Source organism: Engraulis encrasicolus, chromosome 3 (assembly GCF_034702125.1).
Source record: "Engraulis encrasicolus isolate BLACKSEA-1 chromosome 3, IST_EnEncr_1.0, whole genome shotgun sequence".
Classification (NCBI taxonomy): domain Eukaryota; kingdom Metazoa; phylum Chordata; class Actinopteri; order Clupeiformes; family Engraulidae; genus Engraulis; species Engraulis encrasicolus.
Window position 1 is genome coordinate 10,641,479 of NC_085859.1, and position 22,500 is coordinate 10,663,978.

General features: G+C 44.7%; 1 protein-coding gene across 2 annotated transcripts in view; it reads right to left on the reverse strand.

Annotated features, from left to right (window-relative positions):
• Positions 1-3,858: 3,858 nt before the first annotated feature.
• Positions 3,859-22,500, reverse strand: part of lzts1 (leucine zipper, putative tumor suppressor 1) — a 60,879-nt gene continuing 42,237 nt past the window's right edge. For both annotated transcript variants that reach the window (XM_063194731.1, XM_063194732.1), the window contains exons 2-6: positions 16,429-16,969; positions 13,134-14,177; positions 12,173-12,343; positions 8,446-8,640; positions 3,859-6,613 (exon numbers count right to left, since the gene is read on the reverse strand). In XM_063194731.1, coding sequence (XP_063050801.1) covers positions 5,999-6,613; positions 8,446-8,640; positions 12,173-12,343; positions 13,134-14,177; positions 16,429-16,791 — 2,388 coding nt within the window. In that variant the 5' untranslated portion in view covers positions 16,792-16,969 and the 3' untranslated portion in view covers positions 3,859-5,998. The remainder of the gene's footprint in view (positions 6,614-8,445; positions 8,641-12,172; positions 12,344-13,133; positions 14,178-16,428; positions 16,970-22,500) is intronic.

Genomic DNA, 22,500 nt, shown 5'->3' on the forward strand with positions numbered 1-22,500 from the left:
TCTATATAGGCCCTACTTAAAGAATCTCTGGTGCAGTGTTGATTCTACACTTGGAGAGTACTCTGGGACCAAATACAGTCTAGAACAGTGGTTTTCAAATTGGGGGCCGGGGACCCCTGGGGGGCCGCAAAGGGGTGCTAGGGGGGCTGCGGCAGGTTGGCAGGAGAAGTACAGCACAACAAAAATATATATTTAATCTAGACTCCATTCTCGTAGAAAAGGCTAAAAGTGAGCTTGCCTTTTGGGCCAGAGCTTAGCAGTTGTAGTAAAAAATAACATAATCTAACTTATCTAATGAACACTGAACAGTGACTGTCAGAACCCTTAATTGGCAACACCTGTTCTGGTTGACCCACTAGGCCCAGCAGCTAACTAATTAGTCCTCACAGCAAGCAGTGGTTGCCATTGAGTATTCTACAGCAGAGTTCTTAAATTAAAAAAACCGACAGTTAGGTGCTGTTTCCACGTAGCTGGATATTTTTATATGTGGATATTTTTTTCTCCTGGTTGCATTGGTTTTGCATTGGTTTTGGCCAGATATTTAAAATCCAGGTATAAAAAGCAGGACAAAAAATCCTGTTTAAGGGGCTGACACGCATTTGTTACAATGGAGGATTTATTTTTATCCACGTGTTGCGTTTACACCTAAACAGGAGAAAAAAATACCCTGCTAAAAAAATTTCCTGCTACGTGGAAACGGCACCTTTCGATGGTGAAGTTTGGGAACCCTTTGTCTAGAAGATGTTAAATCAACCAAATCAATCAAGTGTTGACTTGTTGACACACTATGCAGGAAACATAAGACTGTGGGATTACAATGATTTGAGGGTTTTTTTGTCTGTGTTTTGCTATTTGTTGTTGCTGAGGTGGTTGTCTTTACGAATTATTTGAAAACGAGAGAAGCTTGACAAAAGTGTAGGCCTACATCTCAAAGCAAAATCATTCAGATACATGTTTTTCCAGGAGAGTGTGTAAATGTAATGACAATTCTTTTTGTTGTTGTTAACCAGCCACTGATTGGTGTTTTTATTGCATAGGTAAGCGTAGTAGCTAAGGATAAACATTTTTCAAGTTCAGTGTGCTGTGCAACACCCCTCCTGTGTTATTCTATTCTCCAGCTAAGTAATAGACTTCAGCATTATAATGGCCACATATACTGTCTGTTGTGCATATGTCTCCCCTCCTGGGTCATCCACGCCATTGTCCCCATTGTGTATGATTGACAGCTAGGCGTTTGGCCCTCAGCGAGAGAGAGAGAGAGAGAGAGAGAGAGAGAGAGAGAGAGAGAGAGAGAGAGAGAGAGAGAGAGAGAGAGAACTGGAAAGAGAGATGGAGAGAGCTTCATTATAATAAGGTGGCCCTTGGGCTGTGTGGCCTCTGCTGCCTCAAGGCTGTAGTATCTGGATGGTGAAAGCGAAAGAAAGGAGAAGTGATGGGATCATGGCGTGGGGGTGGAAAGGAGGAGAGGAGAAGGAGTATCAGGGTAGAGGGGAAGGGGGACCACAGCACCAGAAAATGACACATAACTGCCAAATGACGGCCCCATATTGCAGCTGGCCCTATAGACAGCTAAATCAAAGCAGTTCCTATCCTGATCCCTGATTCAACACTGCACTGGAACATGGAACATTACTCTCTTTTTAAAAGATTTTTTGGGGATTTTCCTGCCTGTGTATTATGACAGGGCAGTGTAGATTTGACCGGAAAGTAAGTGATGACAGGAGAATCACACCTCTAAATCTCATTTTACAACCTCATTTTACATGCTGCCTGCTTTGACTGCTCCTGGGACCAGACAAGAGCCGGTGTCCTTTTCGTTTCGTTACCAGGAGGATTCTTTGGTCTAGAGCTTGTTTAAGGAAATGTCAAGGACAGAAGGTTGGTGCATATCCCATACCTAAGGGTCCCCCTCTCTCATAGGGTGTGTCATACCACATTAGACATTACATGGCAGACACCTAATTCAAAGCCGCTTCTACCCTTTTCAAACACTGCTTCAAATACTGTACCGGTAGCCTTCATGGCACACAAATCTGATTTCACTTAAAATTGCATGCTGCTTTGAATGCTCTTTGAGCGAGCCAAGAGGTGTCATTTTCATTTCAATTTAATACCAGGAGGATTCCTGGTTGTTTTATTTGAGGTAATGGATGGTGGGCTGGTGGGCGAAGGGGTGCCCCTCTCTCTCAGGGTGGCTCCCATCCCTATATGTGTCATACATCTTATGACAAAAGAACGGTGGGTTGGTGGGTGTCCAATAACTAAGGGCCCCCCTCTTTCTCTGGACCCCCCCGCCACCCCACCCCCACTAGTGGTGTGGATCGGCACTGCCCTCACGATCCAATTCCATCACGATTCGGGAGGTAGCGATTCGATTCGATTCTATGCGATCCGATCCGATACGATACGATCCGATCCGATCCGACTCAATTCTACAATGCATTGCAATGCATTACATTTCTACTGAAAGCAAAGCAAATGTTTAATCAGTCATGATGAGGCAATACAAGTAGTCAGATACTGAGCAACAATTTATTGGCTGTTTTCTGTATCAATCTGTCTCAGTCTGTATCAGTCTTGCAATGTTTTGAAGTGCTTTTATTTAATTTAACATTCATTTGCTCCCGAAATATCCATGGAAGTAATTGAAACTTAAAAAAATTGCCGGATCGATTGTGGAAGTTGCCGGATCGATTCTGGATCGTCCATGCCCCGCTTCGATTCGGATCGCCGAATCGATCATTGTTGACACCCCTAACCCGCACCCCTGTGTGTTATAGGCCTACCTCATGTGACAACAGGGCCACATCTGGGCTACTGGTGGTCTGAGATTAGCATCAGTTCTCCTGAAGAATTGGAAGGTGATGAATGAGTTCAATATGTAGAGACACACACAGAGAGAGAAAGAGAACACAATAGAGAGAGGGAGGGGGGAGAGAGAGAGAGAGAGAGAAAGAAAGAAAGCAATAGAGAAAGAGAGAGAGAGAGAGAGATTGAAAGATAGAAAAAGAGAGATAGAGAAAGAGAGCAGCAATATCTAGCCCTGTCATCAGGACCAGCAACAGCCGCTCCCATCTTTCTCAGCAACAGGGCAAATTACAGGCTTACAACGCCCAAACAGGACAGAAATTCAATTATGCGTTGCCCGTTTAACAGCGGATTTTATGGATGCCCTCCATGGTGTGCGACAACCATGTCTGATCTCAAACAAAGCTTTTTAAAATTTGATTTTGGTACTGATAGTCCCTTGTTCTGTACCCTACCCACCCCTCCCTTCTAATGGTTCGGGGGAGCAGTAAGCCTGCAAGGCTCAGATGAGGCTGGACTCTTGTCACATTTTAAAATAGAAAGAAAGAAAGAAAGAAAGAAAGAAAGAAAGAAAGAAAGAAAGAAAGAAAGAAAGAAAGAAAGAAAGAAAGAAAGAAAGAAAGAAAGAAATCAATAAAGAAAGATATTGTACGTAAGTATGGAAGTTTGGAATATTTTTAGCATTATTGTCAACACAAATCAAACAATGTGTAACATCATTTCAGAAACAACTCAAAGGACTATTCTAACAAAAGATTATTAAACGAATGGCAGCAGAGGATGATAGTGTTACTGGTTACCCACACATTTATAGACAACTGACGTAAAAACCCTCCTCCACTTTTGTTATGTAAAATCATCTGAAACAGATGTATGCACCTGTTAGCAATCTACCTAGTCCTTTGAGAGGATGCTCTCTCTCAATCCTAAGGCTATGTATGTATGGATGTGAGTATGAGATAGCCTTGTACTACTTGTAGATTGAAAGGAGTTGTGGAAGCTCAAGTCAGATAAACAAAAGCTTGTTTTTTGTTTCAAAGAGATCTTACTTTTGTTTATTTAAAATAAATAGAAATATACATTACATACACATTCGAGTACAAAAAAAACAGTTGCAGATTGCCATAGTAGTGGGCAACCACACCTGTTTATAGTGCTTGGGTGGATAACATTTGCAAACAGGCCTTACTAAGAGGTGAGGGTGAGCGTTGATGAAAATGAGGTGTAACAACAAGTTTGACACTGATATGTTGAGATGAAAAGAAAAAAAAGAAAATCCCTAGGCTACATTTTTGTCTTGTTTTAGAAAGTACGTACGTAGATAATCAGGAGTTGCCAACAGACTGTGACCCCTATCCCCTTACTGTTAAGTGCAGTCAAGAAAGACATTAGCAGTAGCTGAAATACAGAAACACATGTGAAGATACCAAAACAAGCAGTTCAACAAGCAGCTCATCACAATGTAGTCTCGTTAATTTCTCTCACTTCTTTGTGGTGAATTCTCAAATAGCCTATTTGTAGCGATCCTATTCTAAAATGATCCACCGCAGATTTGATATGGCCTTTGCATATATCCTGTCTTGATATCAACACAGAAACATATTCATGACTATTCAACGACAAGAAGAAGGCATTTTGTATTGTTATTTCTTCACCACTGGAGGTCACTGAATGGTTGCCAAACATACTCGGCATTTGATGTTGGTCCATGGCTCTTAGTGATTTCCCTCCGCATTAGAGCTTTGTTTGGATTCATGGATTTATAAACATTATCATAATCATTACTTTATGGGTTTCATAGGAATGAGCAAAATGCTTTTGCAGATAGCGATTGCTTATTTTGGTGATAATGTCATTTGCGCTTTTTGTATCAGTGAAACAGTGCTTTAACATTCTTATTTACAAGAGGCCTTGTCATCCATGTTATTTTTAAGGCCATTACTACTCAACCAGCTTGCTGTTGAATATTCATTTGGTTCCATCTTTTACATTTTTTTTCTGTCTGAATCATTAGGCTTCTGGTGGAATTCAGTTTGATGTCACCTAGCTGCCAATATACCACAAAAAAAATCTCCTTGCCCTGTTTTCATATAGTAGGCCTATTCATACCATTATACCATTTAGTCTCTTGGACACATCCTGACATAGACATCATGACTAATAGGGGGCTAACAGGTGTACTACGACAGGTGCAAGCTCCATCTGTGGTGTCTTATCAGGGAAGTTAAGAGTTCACACAAACGCTGTTTATACAGGGTCCATATATTCACTGTCGTTAGTGGTGCCAAGCTTTGTGACTATACATCTGGCGTTGGAGGTGGTGTGTTGTGATGTTTGCATTAGTGGGACAAGGTTTTTTCATGACTGTGTTTACAACTAGTTTGAGCAACAGTAACAGGCTTCAGGATATTCAACACATCTGTCCTGCAAGGATCAAATACAGCCATTTACACCAACTGTTTTTTTGAATATATTTTTGAAGGAACTGACTATTATGTGCATCTGACAGGGGACTAACTGCTGGTCTAGTGCCCCTCATGTTCTGGCAGTAGTACGATTTCGAATGTTTCAGCTGTAGTATGTGGTGTACAGGGTTCTTCTTCAAACTACAACAGACAGACAATACAATTGTATAGTTTACAGCTGGGTTTGGAGTACACATGCGGTTACAGAGCTAGTTGATAACAAGAGGAAACCAGTGCTAACAGTGCTATGTCTATTATTAGCAACATTAAGCCTGAGGCTGCCATGGACTACATTTCAGGTTAATTACGTATTTATAGATTATAGAGTAGAGCTGTGTGATTGAGGACAAACCTCTATGTGGAAATGTCTCTGTCTATTCGTCAGTGAATATATAGTGGCTTCGTTTTGACTCTGTGTGGCACGTTTGCTTCAACAAAGATAATATAATGGCAAGAGTTCAGACATTTTTGAGGGTTATCTCCTGGAAATCTTTTTTTTGTACTAAAGAGACTTGTGTAATTCTGGCTTACCAACCTATATTCAATATAATAGTAATATCCAATAGACCATCAGTAAGATAAGCATTGTGCTGTTGAACTGATTATCATCAATGTCTCAGATGTGAATGATCAACAAAACCTATTGATGATTGTAATATTAATCTCAAAACTTGTTCCAACTGCATTGACTCAAAAGAATTGTGCGCTGTCATTAATCTACGACCTTATATCTCTGTGGCAACCATGTTGTCATAGCGATGTGGAGAACTGTGGATGTCCATGTCAAGCCCTGGCCGGCTCTCCATCTCTGCTGTCAGCTCTCGCAATATTTTCTCCAAGTCCTGATTCTTCTTGTGCATCTGCAAGTAGTTATACTGCAGCTGCTTCTGGTATCTTATCACCTTGTCCTTCTCCTTGTTCCACGTCTGCCTCTCCTGCTGAAAACTGTTCACCATCTTGTCCTTCTTCTGTCTCTCCTCCACCAGTTCTTTCCTCATGCGCTCCACCTCCCTCTGCAGCGTGGCCGTGTCCGTGTCCGCCATCCTGTCCGTCTGTTGCGTCGCCACCAGCCCGTTGCCCTCCGCCTTGCCATTGCCAACGGAATCAACTCCCTCCTTTTTGCCTCCATTCACTCCAAAGACCTCCATCTTGGCTCTGGCGATCTGCAGCTTGAGCTGCTCCTCCTCCATCTTGGCTCGGCTGCTCTGCAGCTTCACCTGCTCCTCCTTGGCCAGTCCGAGCTCCTGCTTCATGCCCTTGATGTCCGTCTCCAGGCGGCCCACCTTCTCCCTCAGCAGCTCGGCCTCGTTCTTCTTCCTCTGGAGCTCGTTTTGACACACCTGCCAAGCCAGACACACGTAATTGAGTTTAACACCAGCATTATATAGCGGTTAACCACAGCTTGCTTTTAGTGTAGGCTACGGTAGCATTAAATAAAATGGCCCATTAATTGCTCACTGAATTTAAATGGCACTGATCTTTCAAAACTTGAATGTTACATAATGCTACAAAGCAGCTAGGTTTTATACAATCTGACAACTTAACTTTCAGAATTGAAGATACATTTATACTACTACACTTTATGCACTTTGTGGCTGTACCGTATGTGTTTTTTATATAATTCCCCAGACTCTCTCTCTCTGTGCTGTGAATTCAACCCAGCAGCAGCAGCAGCAGCAGCAGGAGCACCACAGTAGCAGCAGTCGGGTTCGCCTCACTTCAGAGGCTTTAAGCACTCTCAGACTTTCACATCACAATTGCACTCTGGAGAATCGCTGCCGCTACCATATAGTAGTACCCCTCTCTATCTGTTAGGAGCGGCCTAGTTAACCGCTAGATTGATTCAAGTGGGCTAACAGAGACGATCACTTCAGCAAGCCTACCCTCTCCTCCTCCAAGCATGCTTTCTTGCCTCGCACCTAAGGGAGGGCTCCAGTGATGTTTGACTGAAGGACTGCGATGGGTACGAGTGGTGGTTGTGGTGATGGGAAGGGAAGGGAACGTAAAGGGTGAAAGGCTTTGTGGAGCATTAACTTAGGGTATTTCTCAAAACCTAGTCTGCACACTTCCAAGTGTGCTCAGCCTAATTAGTCACGCCCAGTGATTGGATACTCCATAGAGTTCACCAAAGAGTATCCAATCACTGTGCGTGACTAATTAGGCTGAGCACACTTGGAAGTGTGCAGACTAGGTTTTGAGAAATACCCTTAGTCGGGTGAATAAGAGGACACATGTCTGTTAAAGTACCTGTGAAGATGCTCAGCTCTTTTTTTCCTGCTTTGGCTACCATGTAATGCAGGGGTAGGAAATCTTTTTCATTCCAGGGTCGCGTCAAATTGTATAAATTCCTGAATTTATGAATTACAGAGCGACTTATAGTAAGGCTATTTAGGCACATGGATGGTAGATGGGAGAAAATGTAATGTGATGAAGTTTGATTACAGTGCTTCATGTGCTTAAGTTTGATTACAATGCTAATATCCTAAACGTCAGTATACAGAGACGGTTTAACAATATGGCCGCCGAGTGTTCTATCTCCCCTTAGCAACAGTATCTCCAGAGAGAGTAGAGAGAGAGAGCTTCCGTTGGCCCATTGTTTCCAGTTTCTATTATTGCAAGGGGGAGGGGGGAAATCCCCCTTTAGGCAGACCTAGGCAGACCTAAGGACTGTTCTATTCAATGCTAGGAGTATTATGACACGCCCCTTTAGGCAGACCGGAACCTGGTCATGTTAGGTGCCCATAGCAACCTATTACATTGGCATATCTCTATATACTTAAAGAATCTCTGGTATCTCTGCAGTATATGAGTGAGGGTCCTCATGAACAGACCAGTAGGATGAATAGATGGATTAATGGATGGGCCAAGCCCCAGCCCCAGGGGGCCACAGGTCCTCATAGCTGGGAGAGACAAACTGAACCATTCACTACTCCCCAACAGGGTTCAAATACAGCACTGTGTAGCACAGTTTAGGGTGGGCATATGCCAGCTAAAATCTCCCATAAGGAATGCCACCCGCACCCTTTGTTTGGGAGTACAAAATAGCCTTTTTCCTCAATCCATTCCTAGAAAGTCCAGCTGCTGTTTCTACTGCTGCATACCTAGACCTCTGCACAGCGAGAGTGAAGGATATTTACAGACAGGAGGACTCAGAATATTTTGACGACAGTACCTCGACCTCTGCACAGCGAGAGTGAAGGGCGTCTTCGTTCTCCTTGTTCTTCCTCTCCAGCTCCTCCATCTTGGCCTTGGCCTCCCGGAGCGCCCCCTTCAGGCCGACGATCTCCCCCAGCTTGTGGGCCGCGTCCGCCTGGGAGTCCTTCAGCTGCTGCTTCAGCAGGGAGATCTCGCCCGACTTCTGGCACACCTACAGAGTAGAGGCAAGGCAAGTTTATTTGTATAGCGCATTTCATACACAGGTGCAACTCAATGTGCTTCACAAGATTAACAAATGCAAAAAAGAAAGGAACCATGGAAAAAAGAAGGAAATAAATTAGAGTCAAAGAACATTTAAAACATTAAGATAAAGCATAAGGTAAAAAGATAATAATAAAAAAATTAAAAAATAAAATAAACATTAAACACATAAACAGTAGAGTTGAGAGTACAGTAGAGTTCAGTTGAACATTTGAGTTGAATTGATTTATTGATTGATTTATTTTACTTGACTACAGTTCAGTAAAGTAGACCGCATTAGACGGAACTGGAATGTAGAGGGAAATAGTTGATTAGAGTAAGACTAGCATTCATTTGAAATGAGTAGATTAGAATTGAGTAGTGTTCCATTGACTTGAGTTTACTTGACTGAATTGAGCCGAATTTTGCACAGTTAGAATGATTATGTTTTATATGATATCAATTGCACTGGATGGTGATGGTGTCTAGTACTATATAGTGTACAGTACATCAGATACTAGGGATGGCACAAACCGCACAGAAAACCGAAACCGTACAATTCACACACATACCGAACCGAATCGTGCAATCCATCGCAAACCGCAATTCATGTACTGCCCAGAAAAATATGTAAAACATAATCTAGACAGATCTAGAACAGATACTAGGAGTATCTTATCCAGTCTCTCTGATTAAAACATTAGCGTATAAGACCAAATCAGAGGATTACACAATTAAAATCACACCATTTTCACATTATAAGCCTATACAAACCATATGTAGGATATTTAAGTCCGATTCTATTAGCCAGTGCACTATTTATCATGAACAAAAAAAAAAGTACCGTAGAGAACCGAAAACCGTGAGCTTGACACCGCGATATGAACCGAACCGTGAATTTTGTGAACCGTACCACCCCTATCAGATACACATGTCATGTACACATTTGTCACAGATTGTGTAAGAGAGGGCACAGTGTACGAAGAAACATACAAAAGCATAGATCTGCCTTATGTTCCCGGGAGCAACATTACAGACATTAAAGAATGTATAAAGGCACCTTCTGTAGATAAAGACAGATGAAATGTTCAGATACATACAAAGACACGCAGACAAGCAAATCAAAAGAAGCACCAAGAAACAGGGCCACTGACAGCTTTGACTGGGCCCAGGGCAAAGTCAACTGAGAGGGACCCCCCACCCAATACACACAATGTACAGGTTGAATAATATTGAATAATATTGCTGACAAGAATAAACACCAATTTTAAATATGATTGATAGTTTTCAAAAATGAATGATTGGACTGAATGAGTGTATAGGCTGTTTTTATGATAATATTGTTTTATTGTTATTGCTGCTATTGTATTGTTTTAAAAAGCCCTTCTAGGGACGGGCATTGGAAATTAGTTTTTGGCTACAAATGGTATGATGCTTGCTATTTGGTTGTTATGCAACCTACATGTTATGTATCTGTCCCTATCAAATAAACTAAACTAAAAACCTTAACCCTCTGGTTGTGTTAGAAACGTTGTTACGTTCATGGTGGTAATGGTCAAAATTGTCCGCCTACACAAAAAAGGTATCGGCCCTACATTTATCAAAAATATGATTTGCATATATTTTGATTAATATCTTTCAGATATCCTTATGAAAGATTTCCATGGTGGTTTAAATGTTATTCTGCTTAGTTTTAGTGATTTGTAGGCTTTTTTTCTGATCTTGCACCAATTAGTTTTATTAACCCTCTTATCTGGCGTCTAGGGCCTCTTAGAGGCTTTCAGGCCGTTTGGCACACCTTTACTTTTTTTCAACTAAGTATTTCAACTAACTGTAAACATCTATACTAATGTGGCACATATGGTTGTATTTTGAAAAGCCTAATGTAAATTAATGGTCCGGTCGTTTTTGACCGAAACACCATGAATGTAACAAGTTGGTATATCTTCCACAATTTGGAAGATTGAAATTTCATTGTGTTGCATTTTGACCATTTGAATAGGTTAGCTGGAGGATATCATTTGTGTCATTTGTGTATGATGAAAAATAGAGAAGTTATTTAAGAATGAAGTTTCAAAACGGTCATTTTTGACCGTAACACAACCAGAGGGTTAATACTGACCACCCCACCCCCCATTCCCCATTCTCCTGGGCCCAGGACAACTGACCCCTTTTTCATCTCCCTGTTGCACTCCCTTCCAAGAATTCCGCACAGCCTTTATCACTCCTCTCCACACCTCCTCCTCCACTCTGCTCTGCTCTGATCTGTCTGCTGTGTGTTCTCACTATAAACAAGTCAGCTTTCATTAGCTCCCTGCTGGCTCAGCACTGGGCTGCACAAGAAATGATTCCACCAATTACATGTGTGTCCTCTTTGTTTTCCACGCTCAAAATCTGATCTGTCGCAATCAATATTCATTGACTTTTCAGTAAATGCACACATGGGTATGCACACATGGGTATGCACACACGCACACACGCACACGCGCATACACGCATACACGCACACACGCACACTAGACTTGCAGAAGCATAGCAGTAACTCTGTTAGACTACACAGGCAACCAATTTAGCAGATGTTGCAAATAAACTTTGCATCATCCAAGAGCTAGATTCAAAGGCAGCGACTGAATCAGGGAATGTATTGTACACATAAATGTCACACAGTATTACTTCCCTTGCATAGTCAGGGAAATATATAGGAGCATGAGAGTTTATCCCCCTGTGTCTGTCTTCTGTATAGACAGTTAAATTACTTTTCTATTTTATTTATGCATGCACGGTAGATGGTTTTATCTGCTCCTTTATCCGTGTACGGCTGTGTAAAACAAGCCAAATGGCTGTGTGGATGTGTGTGTCCTTCGTATATCAGATCCAATATCATTGTGTTATCAGCAACACCCTGCCTGCCACAGGGGCTAGCCAGGCAGATATACGCTGCCGTGCCCCCGGCCTGGCCTCTCACCTCCCCCCGGCGTGGCGTGTCCCCGATGGCTTGGGGGACAGCTTGACACGCACGCACACGCACGCACGCACACGCACGCACACGCACGCTCGCACACACACACACACACACACACACACACACACACACACACACACACGCACACACTAAAGGTGCAGTGTGATAATACTACATGCATGTTATCATTCATGGCCCATAGCCCACAGCTTACCTCCCACTATTCTCCTAACAACATAGGGGCGAGCTGAATCTCTCTCTCTCTCTCTCTCTCTCTCTCTCTCTCTCTCTCTCTCTCTCTCCTCTCTCTCTCTCTCTCTCTCTCTCTCTCTCTCTCTCTCTCTCACACACACACACACACACACACACACACACACACACACACACACACACACACACAAACTCCCCGAATGTGTCTCACCTCCTATTGCGTCTCCTCCAGGGTATACGAGGCCAGCTGAATCAAACACACACACACACACCTCTCTCCACACCTCCACACCTCCCCGCCCACATGTCGTGTCATAGGCCTATGTCTCACCTCCCACTGCGTCTCCTCCAGGGTAGGGGCCAGCTGGCTCTTCTCCCTCTCGTAGCTGCGGAGCCTCCCCTCGGCGGCCTCCCGGTCTCGCTCCAGCCTCTCCACCTCCTCCTGGAGCTGCTCCTTGTCCTGCTGCAGCTGCACCACCTGCAGCTGAAGGACCTGCTGTGCCTGCAGAGGGTACGCAAGTAAAAGATACAGTGTTAATTTAACGTCTTAGAGCAGGGGTGTCAAACTCAAATTGACTGAGGGCCAAAATCAAAATCTGGAACGAAGTCAGGGGCCGAACTCAACATTTATTTGTAAAAATGGACTAAAATTGTGTGTACATGCACTTCATATTCATAGTTAAATTTCAGACACACTCTTTCCCATCATTATTTGTTAGTTCAAATGTCTGCACATCCCATGACACAGCACATTTCATGTTCAAGTCATGTAATGCTATACATTAAGGTGTATGTGGGCCAACTGTAATAGATATCGAAATGATCTCGCGGGTTGAATAAAATGGCTTCGCGGGCCAAATTTTGCCCCCAGGCCTGAGTTTGACGTCCCTGGCTTAGAGGGTCGATTTAACATCTTCTAGAGTGCATTTAGACACAGAGTTCCCCCCTGTAGGGCCTTGCTAACACTGTGAATCAACGATTTGATAGTAATTTTTCTAACTTGCACAAATTATTTGTAATAACTTCACCCAAATACAGTATACGTATATATACAAACTGTATAATAAATTGAGCCCCCATGGGCAAAAGTGTTGACTAGAACAAACAAGCTCGCCGACAGGGTGGGGGAACGGGTATGTTGTCCCGGGCCCAGGGAGACAGGGAGCCCAGAATTGGTTCCCCCATTGCATTGTATGTATTGGGTTGGGGACCCTCAGTTTCAGATGACTTTGTCCTGGGCCAAAACAAAAGCTGTCGGCGGCCCTGTGTGCAAACACTTGAGTGAGTCTTACCTTGAGGGCCCTCTGCGATGCCTGCCTGAGCTTGGTGGAGCAGCGCTGCTTGAGGCCGTGCATCTCCTCGGCGCAGTAGCGCTGCTTCTCCTCAAACAGCTGGCAGGTCTCCGCCTCCTTGTCCTCCAGGCACACCTGCAGCTCCTGCAGCTCCGACTCCCGCTCCAGAAGCTTCCGCTCCAGCTGGAAGATCAGCGAGTCGTCGGTGGAGATCGGCGAACGGACGCAGCACCCACCGCTGCCACTGCTGGTAGCTGCCAGCTCAAACGACGATGTTGTCGTGCCAGGCGCGGAGGCGGAGGAGTTCTTTGGTTTGGTGTTTGGAGGCGATTCGGAGAACAGCTCCAGGCTGTGGAGTGAGCGTGGCGTGTCGGACTGGTGAAGGCCTGCTGCTGTGGCAGCCGCAGCTATGTCTTTGTTCAAGTTCATTGCTGCCATGAGGCTGTCGTCTAGTGTCGATGTTGGGCGTAAGTTAGCATTACCATTAGGGCTAGTGTTAGCGCTAGTTATTCCGTTGCTTGTGCTGTTCATATAGCTCCCCACGGTCATCTCGCCGCCGATCCCGCCGTTTTCGCCGACCCACGTGGAGCCGCCTGACCCACTACTCAGGCCTGAGGAGTTGGCAGAGTTCAGATGATGATGCAGATGCTGGTGGCTCTGGTTCTGGTTCTGTTGTTGTTGTTGCAGCAAAGTGACGCTGTGGGAGGAGCCGCTGTAACGTAGCAGGTGGCTATTGGACGCGCTGGTGCTTATGCTGGCGTTGGTGCCGTCCAGCTGGCTGCCGCAGCCCGTGCTGTGGGTCGGCAGGCTGGACATGGAGTCGCGTCCCGAGTCCGTCAGCGTTCCCGAGCCGGCATCCTGCTGTTGCTGCTGCTGCTGCTGCTGCTGCTTGGGTTCTGACGACGTGCACTTTGCCCTTTCGGACGGGCTCAGGCCGTGGCCCAGGATCTGATTCAGGCTGTTGTGAGTCTCCATGGAGGAGCTGCTGCTGCGGGGGAGCACCGGCTTAAAGGCCGTGGGCCGGATGAGGGCCTTCTCGGCACTCTGGAATAAACAACAGAAACAATATTTTATCTGGCTGACCAGAATCATCAAGGCCCTTTGTTAGACTCTGAAATGAACAACAAGGGTGGACTTGGAAGCAGGGCTTCAAACTCTGGAAGAAACGAGAACAATGACTTTCTGACTAAGCAGAGGCCCCTTCACTTTTTGAAATGAACAAGCACGATACTTATCTGACTCTTCCAAACATGCCTGTCTCAGAGAGAGAATCTCTGCCTGTATTCTACAGTATGGGTGTGGGTGTATTGCTTTTTTAGGCCTATCTGATTCACTAAAGAGAGATGTATTGCCTCTCTGTGTAATATATGTGTATGGAATAGCGGCCGACGAGGTGTCCCGATAACAAGGGAAATAATGGACGAGGCGGAGCGTTCTAACAGCCAAGTCCATTTTCCCTTGATATCGGGACACCTCGAAGGTCACTATTCTGCTTATCACCCGGTTACCAGCATTTAAGTATTAATTTATTAATATGTTGATCTAAGGCTTTGTGAGAAAATAGATTAACCACTGCGCTTGGTACGTTGTTATGGGCACCACTTCCTAATCTAGTGAGACATGCCTCTATCGGAGGCATGTAAGGACGTGCACAGAACGTTGGGGTGACTTGACAACCAAATGCGATATAATTGACGACTGGGTTTTTGACTTGACAACCAGATGCGATAGAATTAGTAACGGGGTCTTGACTAGACAACCAGATGCGATAGAACTAACGATGCGGTCTTGACTCACTAGACAACCAGATGCGATAGAATTAGTAACGCCACTTTGCCAGAAAGTTAGAAACGAAGCTACTTAGACGCCCGCACGCCCGCATGACATCATAGGTGTCCTGCTACCGGGGAATAAAGGACACCTGCTCAGCCAATCAGAAGACGTTCCGTTTGCTCACCGGGTGATAATATTACCTAGAGTTCAGCTAGAGTTGTCATGTTAGTTTGCACATTTTTACGATGTAATTTAATCATTCTGGTCTTTCTTTGCTTTATATTTTGACGTGTCTTTTTTACGTTGAGACAGCTTTACAGGGCTTTGGAGATACCCACAATAATCCATTATTGTTTTCTTCCATAAAATGCACTGGCATAGTAAATATTTATAGCAGCACCAACAGCACGTCATACTGTTTCATGTTGACAGGATCGTTTTAATGACTTTGGAGCAAATAAATGAGTAAAATAAATACACAACAAACAAACTGGCACAGTTGGATAGGGCAGGCTGTTTTCTGTTTTTTTTTCTTCCCCTTATTCACTCAATGTTTTTTTCACTGCCTTTTAACAAGACATGTTTTCAGCAAAGATAGAATAATGGCCACAGAGAAAGAGGGTTAGAGAGAGAGAGAGAGAGAGAGAGAGAGAGAGGCGGGGAAGATGGATGACTCCCTGCTATGATATTAATTATGTATGTCAGCGAAGTGTACTGTAAGAGGAGGAAGATTCTGCCATCTCAGCACACCTTGTGTCTGTCTGTCTGTCTGTCTGTCTGTCTGTCTGTCTGACTGTCTGACTGTCTGTCTGTCTGTCTATCTGACTGTCTGACTGTGTGGCTGGGCTGTTGTGCCTTGTGCCCCGGCTTCCACTGTCTCTGGCAACCAGCAGCAGTTTATAAAAGAGCCTATTGAGAGCAAGCAGAGCAGCTTGCACAAGCAACAACCCTGACCCTCGCTGTACCACACAACCTAGATCAAGGCATTCTTAACACGTCAGTCTGTGGGCTTAATTAAACGGAGTAGACACCAGTAAGCTCACTGAGAAAGTGCTGGAAAGCACCAGGGATTACCACCAGGCGTACTACTGTACTTGTCTGGGGGCTTGAAAGGGGAAACAATAGGTTGATTTTGAAAGGAGAAGCCCCTGAATCTTTTGCGCGCGGGTCAGTGATTTCCAGAAATGCACACTATGTAGCCCTAGAGCTGACGTGAAGAGGAAAAAACTTTTCAACACATATTGACTCATGCTGAAAGTGCAGGCGGCTTGGAAGCTGCCCAGAGCATTGGTGCACTCTGATAAAAAAAGAAAGAAACAAAAACAGTGAACATTCCATCCCTGACTCACTGTTATATTTCCATCTAGAAATGTGCATTTCTGTATATTTGGGCAAAGAGCTATGCAGCTGTTCTCTCATTGCAGTTGTTCTCTCACTTTAAAAATGACAGTACTAATATAATAAAGATCTAACCCTATATCTAAAATGACACTTTTGACCTCTGTCTTTGACTTCTAGTTACCTTCTCCAGCTTGCCAGACATTGGTATCAGCTCTGGGGGAGTTCTTCTGCCAGCCTCAATGTCCGTCGCCGGGGGTCCGTCCCGATCCTCCATGGCTCCTACGTTCCTGCGATGATTTGTCTTGGACTTGTGGCCCACCTTAATGTAAAAGAAGTCCTCACTATTGCCCGGATGCAAAAGGCCTTTGTTGTTGTTATTGGTTCCACTGGGGTCCTGAGAGAAGCCATACTTGAGTAGGCCGTCCAAGCCCCTGCCCGAGCGTTGTTTCGAGTTGGCTCCCTTTTTGGTGAGTTTGTACTGTGAGGCGCGGCAGTGCTTGCTGCTGAGGCTGTGGCCTGGGATGAGACTGCTGACGCTGCCCATGGCTCCAGAGGCTTTGGCTTGGGGAGGGGGGGTCCAGAGGCACAGGCAGCGGCTCAGGCAGGGGTAGAGGTGAGAATGATAGCGAGCAATCAGACCATGTGTTGATTAGGGTTGGCTGATGGGAAAGAAGTGTGTGCATAGCCTCTGGAGATATTCCTCAGCGGAGCCATGTGTGAAGCTGTTGAGAGAGCGGGAGAAGGAGAGAGGGAAAAGGGGGAAAAAGCTGAGTGTTAGAGTTTTTTGCAGAGGTGTCAGTTCTGGGTGAAGAGAGCAGAAGCACTGCCACAGGTGACTTCATTGAGTATCTGATTTCACGGTCTTGGGTTGTCATTACAATGCAATGATTCAGACCTGGTTGGATGGTGTTCATATTAAGATTTTTTTCCATTCTGAACCTATAGAACTGACACCTCTGTTTTTGTGAAAGAAATTGGCACGAATTGCAGATTCTGTCATCATTCATTTTCTTTTCTGGAAACAAAAATGTATACACTTTAATGTGGTTTATGCAAACATCCACTTAGCCCGATTTACACCCTCAAGGATATTATTCCTACGAATGTTTACTAGAGAAACCAAGAGAAACATTTTAATGATTTATGAAAAAAAATGTAAATGATCCACCCTTCCAAAAAACACTGTTTTTTAATGATGGGACTAACATGGTGGCAAGAGGAGGCTTTGTCTTTTTGGACAAACAATGGCGCCCAGTCGGCTAATTAGCACACGCCATGTGGCTCCGTGACAGTGGCGGGGTGTGTGCTTGTGCTAATGATGATGGTGCTTGTTAGCCATGCTAAAAGTGTGTTTGTGTGTGTGTGTGTGTGTGTGTGTGTGTGTGTGTGTGTGTGTGTGTGTGTGTGTGTGTGCGTGCGTGTGCGTGTGCGTGCGTGTGTGTGTTTGTGTGACTGAGTGTGTGTGTGTGTGCTTGCGTGTGTGTGTGTGCGTGTGTGTGTGTGTGTGCTTGCGTGTGTGTGTGTGTGTGTGTGTGTGTGTGTGTGTGTGTGTGTGTGTGTGTGTGTGTGTGTGTGTCTGCGTGCACGCGCGTCTGTGTGCATACATGTGTGTGTGTGTGGCTGTGGGTGTGGGTGTATTTTTGTATTACTGTGTGTGTGTGTGTGTGTGTGTGTGTGTGTGTGTGTGAGTGGGACGTTGGCCAGTGTTGGCCTACTTCTCATTGTGTTTATGTTCAAATAGTTTGGAGGTCAGGAGCAACTGCAGAAACAGGAAGTGTGTCTCTGGGGATTGCTCTGGGCGTGTTGATAAGGAGATAAGGGGGACGGCCGTTATTCGGAACTTCCTGATTTTAAAAACGAACTCATTAAAGCTTCACATCTTGGGAGTAAAACTGCTCAGGCACTAACTCTCTGCCACTGTTCCCTCTCTCTCTCTCTCTCTCAATAACTCAACCTCTCTCTCTCTCTCTCTGCCTCTGTCTCTCTCATACAAACAGACACACGCACGCATGCGAGTAGTAAAACAACCTTGGAGATCACACTTATACAGTATTCTGGCTCCTTCTAATAAGCAGGGTTCACAATATGGCAATTCCCCTGGCTCCATGGAGCCATGTGTGTGTGTGACAGTGAGTGAGTGAGTGAGAGAGAGAGATTTGAGATTTTAAAAAGTTCTTTATTCACAATAAGGTTGTTTTACAATCACCCCATGGCAGATAGCCAGGGTCAAGCAATACATATAATCAGCAAATAGATTAATCTACAGGAAATAGCTGAAGTGCAGTTCCTCATTCAGTACAGAGCACAAAGCATTTTTGTAACACCACCTTGCTTCAAATGTTTCCAAATCATTCATGAGATTAAAAAAAATGAAAATCAACAAGGACCCTTGACTTAACCAGTGAAGGAAATACATCTGAAAGCTCAGTTCCAGGTATTTCCTCCACTCTGTTCCTCCTGGTAACATAAATTGCCATCTTGGCTTCACCCAGAATGAAATTGATCAGTCGGCATACATTTTGTTTACGCTTTACATACCTAAACCCAAGAATAAAGGTCTCTGCAGAGAATTCTTCATTGCAATGATCGAAAAACTGCTCCAAGCTAGCAAACAGTGGTCGCAATCGTGTACATTGTAAAAAAGCATGAAATACTGACTCCCTCTGGTAACAGAAGGGACACTCCTGGCCAACAGTTGGATTTAAAACAGAGACAAAAGTATTCACAGCAATAGCCCCATGAAGAATTCTCCACTGCAAATCACCCAGTTTCTTAGGTAATGGTGGTTTATAAAGTGCTCTCCACTCAGGCTTTACATTGACACTTAACTTTAGAACATTGCGCCAGGGTGTGTCAACTCTACTTGCAAGACATTTTTTGTTTAAAACCTTAACACACGCATTGTACAACTGTTTCCCCGACGCACCACTCAAAGTAAGGCCAGGTAGGTTAGGCTTAGAGCATGACCCACTACTCTCGTCAAGTATGGGCGAAAGACTTAAGTCAGGAAACTCCTCAAATTCATCTGGATGTGCCACTCCTGCACTGTAGTCCTTGAGTAGCTTTGACTCTTCTGCAGTGCAGCTAGTGCGCCACTTATCCAGTAGCTTTGAGGCCACACGCGTGCATCTCAGTCCCATAGAGTCCGCAAAGCTCCTCACATCTTTGAACTCAGCTCCTGCCCGGATAACTACATCCTTCAATGTCACAATCTTGGAATCGAGGAGCCTCCTCTGAAAAGTGGGAAAGTCCGATAAGGATACGTCCATCCTCGCACCCCCCACCACCGGCTGTTGTAGCAGCCAGTGTAAGGAGTTGGTTTGCTTCTGCCCTTGTATGTGGAACAGGCCCCATATTTTTAGAGTGGTACGATAAAATGGAGGCATTTTAGAACAGTCAACCCTCTGCGGCACAGTTAAAAACAGTGACTTATCTAGCCCCAACCCTGCACAAGTTCTTAAAACAGTACAGCTGAGAAGTTTCCAAGCCACAACAGTAGGCCCAGTCAGGAGCTTTTTCACAAATTGCAATCTGAAAGCTGCAGTCCTACTATGAAAATTAATGAGACCATGCCCACCCTCATCTTTTGGTAGAAACAAAATAGGTTGTGGTACCCAGTGGTAGTTATCCCAAAAGAAATTTACAACTACAGATTGCAATTTGTTTAAGAGATCAGGTGGAGGGTCCACACAGGCCAGACGGTGCCACAAGGATGATGCCACCAAGTTATTTATGATGAGGACCCGTCCCCTGTAAGACATCTTTGGCAATAACCATTTCCATTTCTCCAGACGCCCATTCACACTTTCAGCCATCCCCTCCCAGTTTTTCTGCATAACAATGTCATTCCCCAAGAAGACACCCAAATATTTAAAACCATCTTTTTTCCAACATAACCCATCTGGGAGTGTTGGAGCCCCATCTGCCCATTGACCCAGCAATAGAGCCTCACTTTTGGCCCAATTAACTCTGGCCGAGGAAACAGTATTAAAATCCTTGAGAATTTTAATGGTCACCTCTATGTCCCTGTCCCCTCTAACCATCAAAACCAAGTCATCAGCGTAGGCAGACAGCCGTATGGGGTTAATGAACTCAGGTAAAACCACACCACTTAATGCCCCCCTTAGCTTATTTAAAAGAGGCTCTATTGCTAAGGAATACAGCATACCAGACAGTGAGCAACCCTGGCGTATCCCCCTACCAACCTTGAAGGGAGCACTTAAACCACCATTAATTTTCAGTATACTCTCCACATCATTGTACAGAACCCTGATCATGTTTACAAAGCTTTCGCTGAATCCAAAAGCAAGTAACGTGTCCCATAGGTACTTAAACTCCACGAGATCAAAGGCCTTAGTCTGATCTAAAGACACCAACCCCAGGTCGATCCCCAAATGTTTAGAAACATGTATCATGTCACGGATTAATGATACATTGTCAAATATTGATCTACCGGGAACGCAGTAACTTTGGTCCGGATGGATAACCTGGTCCATTACTTTGGACAGTCTACTGGCCAAAACTTTAGACAATAATTTAAAATCACTACACAGGAGTGACACAGGCCTCCAGCAGCGGATATCGGTGAGGTCACCTTTTTTAGGGAGAAGTGTGAGGACCGCCCGGCGACAGCTCACTGGTAAGCGCCCCCTAGTGACACTATCACTGAGTACAGCAAGCAGATCCTCTCCTATCTCCGACCAGAAGCACTTATAAAAGTCAACTGGGATGCCATCCAGGCCAGGAGCCTTTCCGCATTCCATCCCCTGAAGAGCTTTCTCAAGCTCCCCAAGTGTCAGGACGGCATCAAGCTCGGGAATGGACTCGACTGCAACCTGAGGCAAATTACTCAGAAAAAGAGAGAGAGAAAGAGAGAGAGAGAGAGAGAGAGAGAGAGAGAGAGAGAGAGAGAGAGTGTGTGTGTGTGTGTGTGTGTGTGTGTGTGTGTGTGTGTGTGTGTGTGTGTGAGAGAGAGAGAGAGAGAGAAAGAGAGAGAGAGGGGGAGAGAGAGAAAGAGAGAGAGAGAGAGAGAGAGAGAGAGAGAGAGAGAGAGAGAGAGAGAGAGAGAGAGAGAGAGAGAGAGAACAATAGAGCAATGGATGGAGTTGTGGGTATCTCATTTGGCACCCTATGAAAATGCTCTTGAATGTTTGGCATTTGGTCTGGTTGTATGCAGATTTTTGGAAAGGCAGCAGAGCGGGAAACAAATACCCTCGAATGAAATCATGGATGTGGTGTCGGTGAGTGACAAAGACACAAAAACACTCGATGGCGCTGAAATGTTACAGACAGTAATTGACTGACTGGTTTGTATGGTCCTTTCAATATCTTACGCAGTTTATTTTACATTTCAATGTCGCAAAAAACACAACACACTGCCGCCCGGTGTTGACACATAGTTGGCTTTTTCCCCAGACAGAGATAAGATAACTCTGTGTGATGTACGTATGTGTTGTGGGTTTGTGTGTGGAAATCTCTAAAACCAACACAAGCACCCCTCCATTACTGCTGAAACACAATGCCACCCATTAGAGGGAATATGACGTGTGTGTGTGTGTGTGTGTGTGTGTGTGTGTGTGTGTGTGTGTGTGTGTGTGTGTGTGTGTGTGTGTGTGTGTGTGTGTGTGTGTGTGTGTGTGTGTGTGTGTGTGTGTGTGTGTGTGTGTGTGTGTGTGTGTGTGTGTGTGTACCAGTGTATAGGTGGGTCTCCGCAGGGATTACCTGTAGAGGGGCCTCTCTCACTCCATTACCTCATTTTCACACCTCAGTCAGTCACACACGCATGCACACACACACGCACGCACACACGCACACACACACACACGCATGCACACACACACGCACGCACAAACACGCACACGCACGCACGTGCACACGCACACACACACACGCACGCACGCACACACACAAACACACACACACACACACACACCTTTTGTCTTTTTCTTCTTCCTTTCTTCCACTTTGTTCTTAATCTACTCAGCATTACTGTAAATTTACTTTTGTTCATTCCAACAGAAATTTTCCTTTTTCTATTTTTCTACTTTAATGTCACGTTTCTTAATCTCTCTCTCTCTCTCCATATCTCTCTCTCTCTCTCTCTCTCTCTCACCCTCTCTCACCCTCTCTCTCGCTCTCTCTCCCTCTTTCTCACACACACACACATATACATACACACACACACACACACACACACACACACACACACACACACACACACACACACACACACTTTCCCTTTTTCCACTACCAA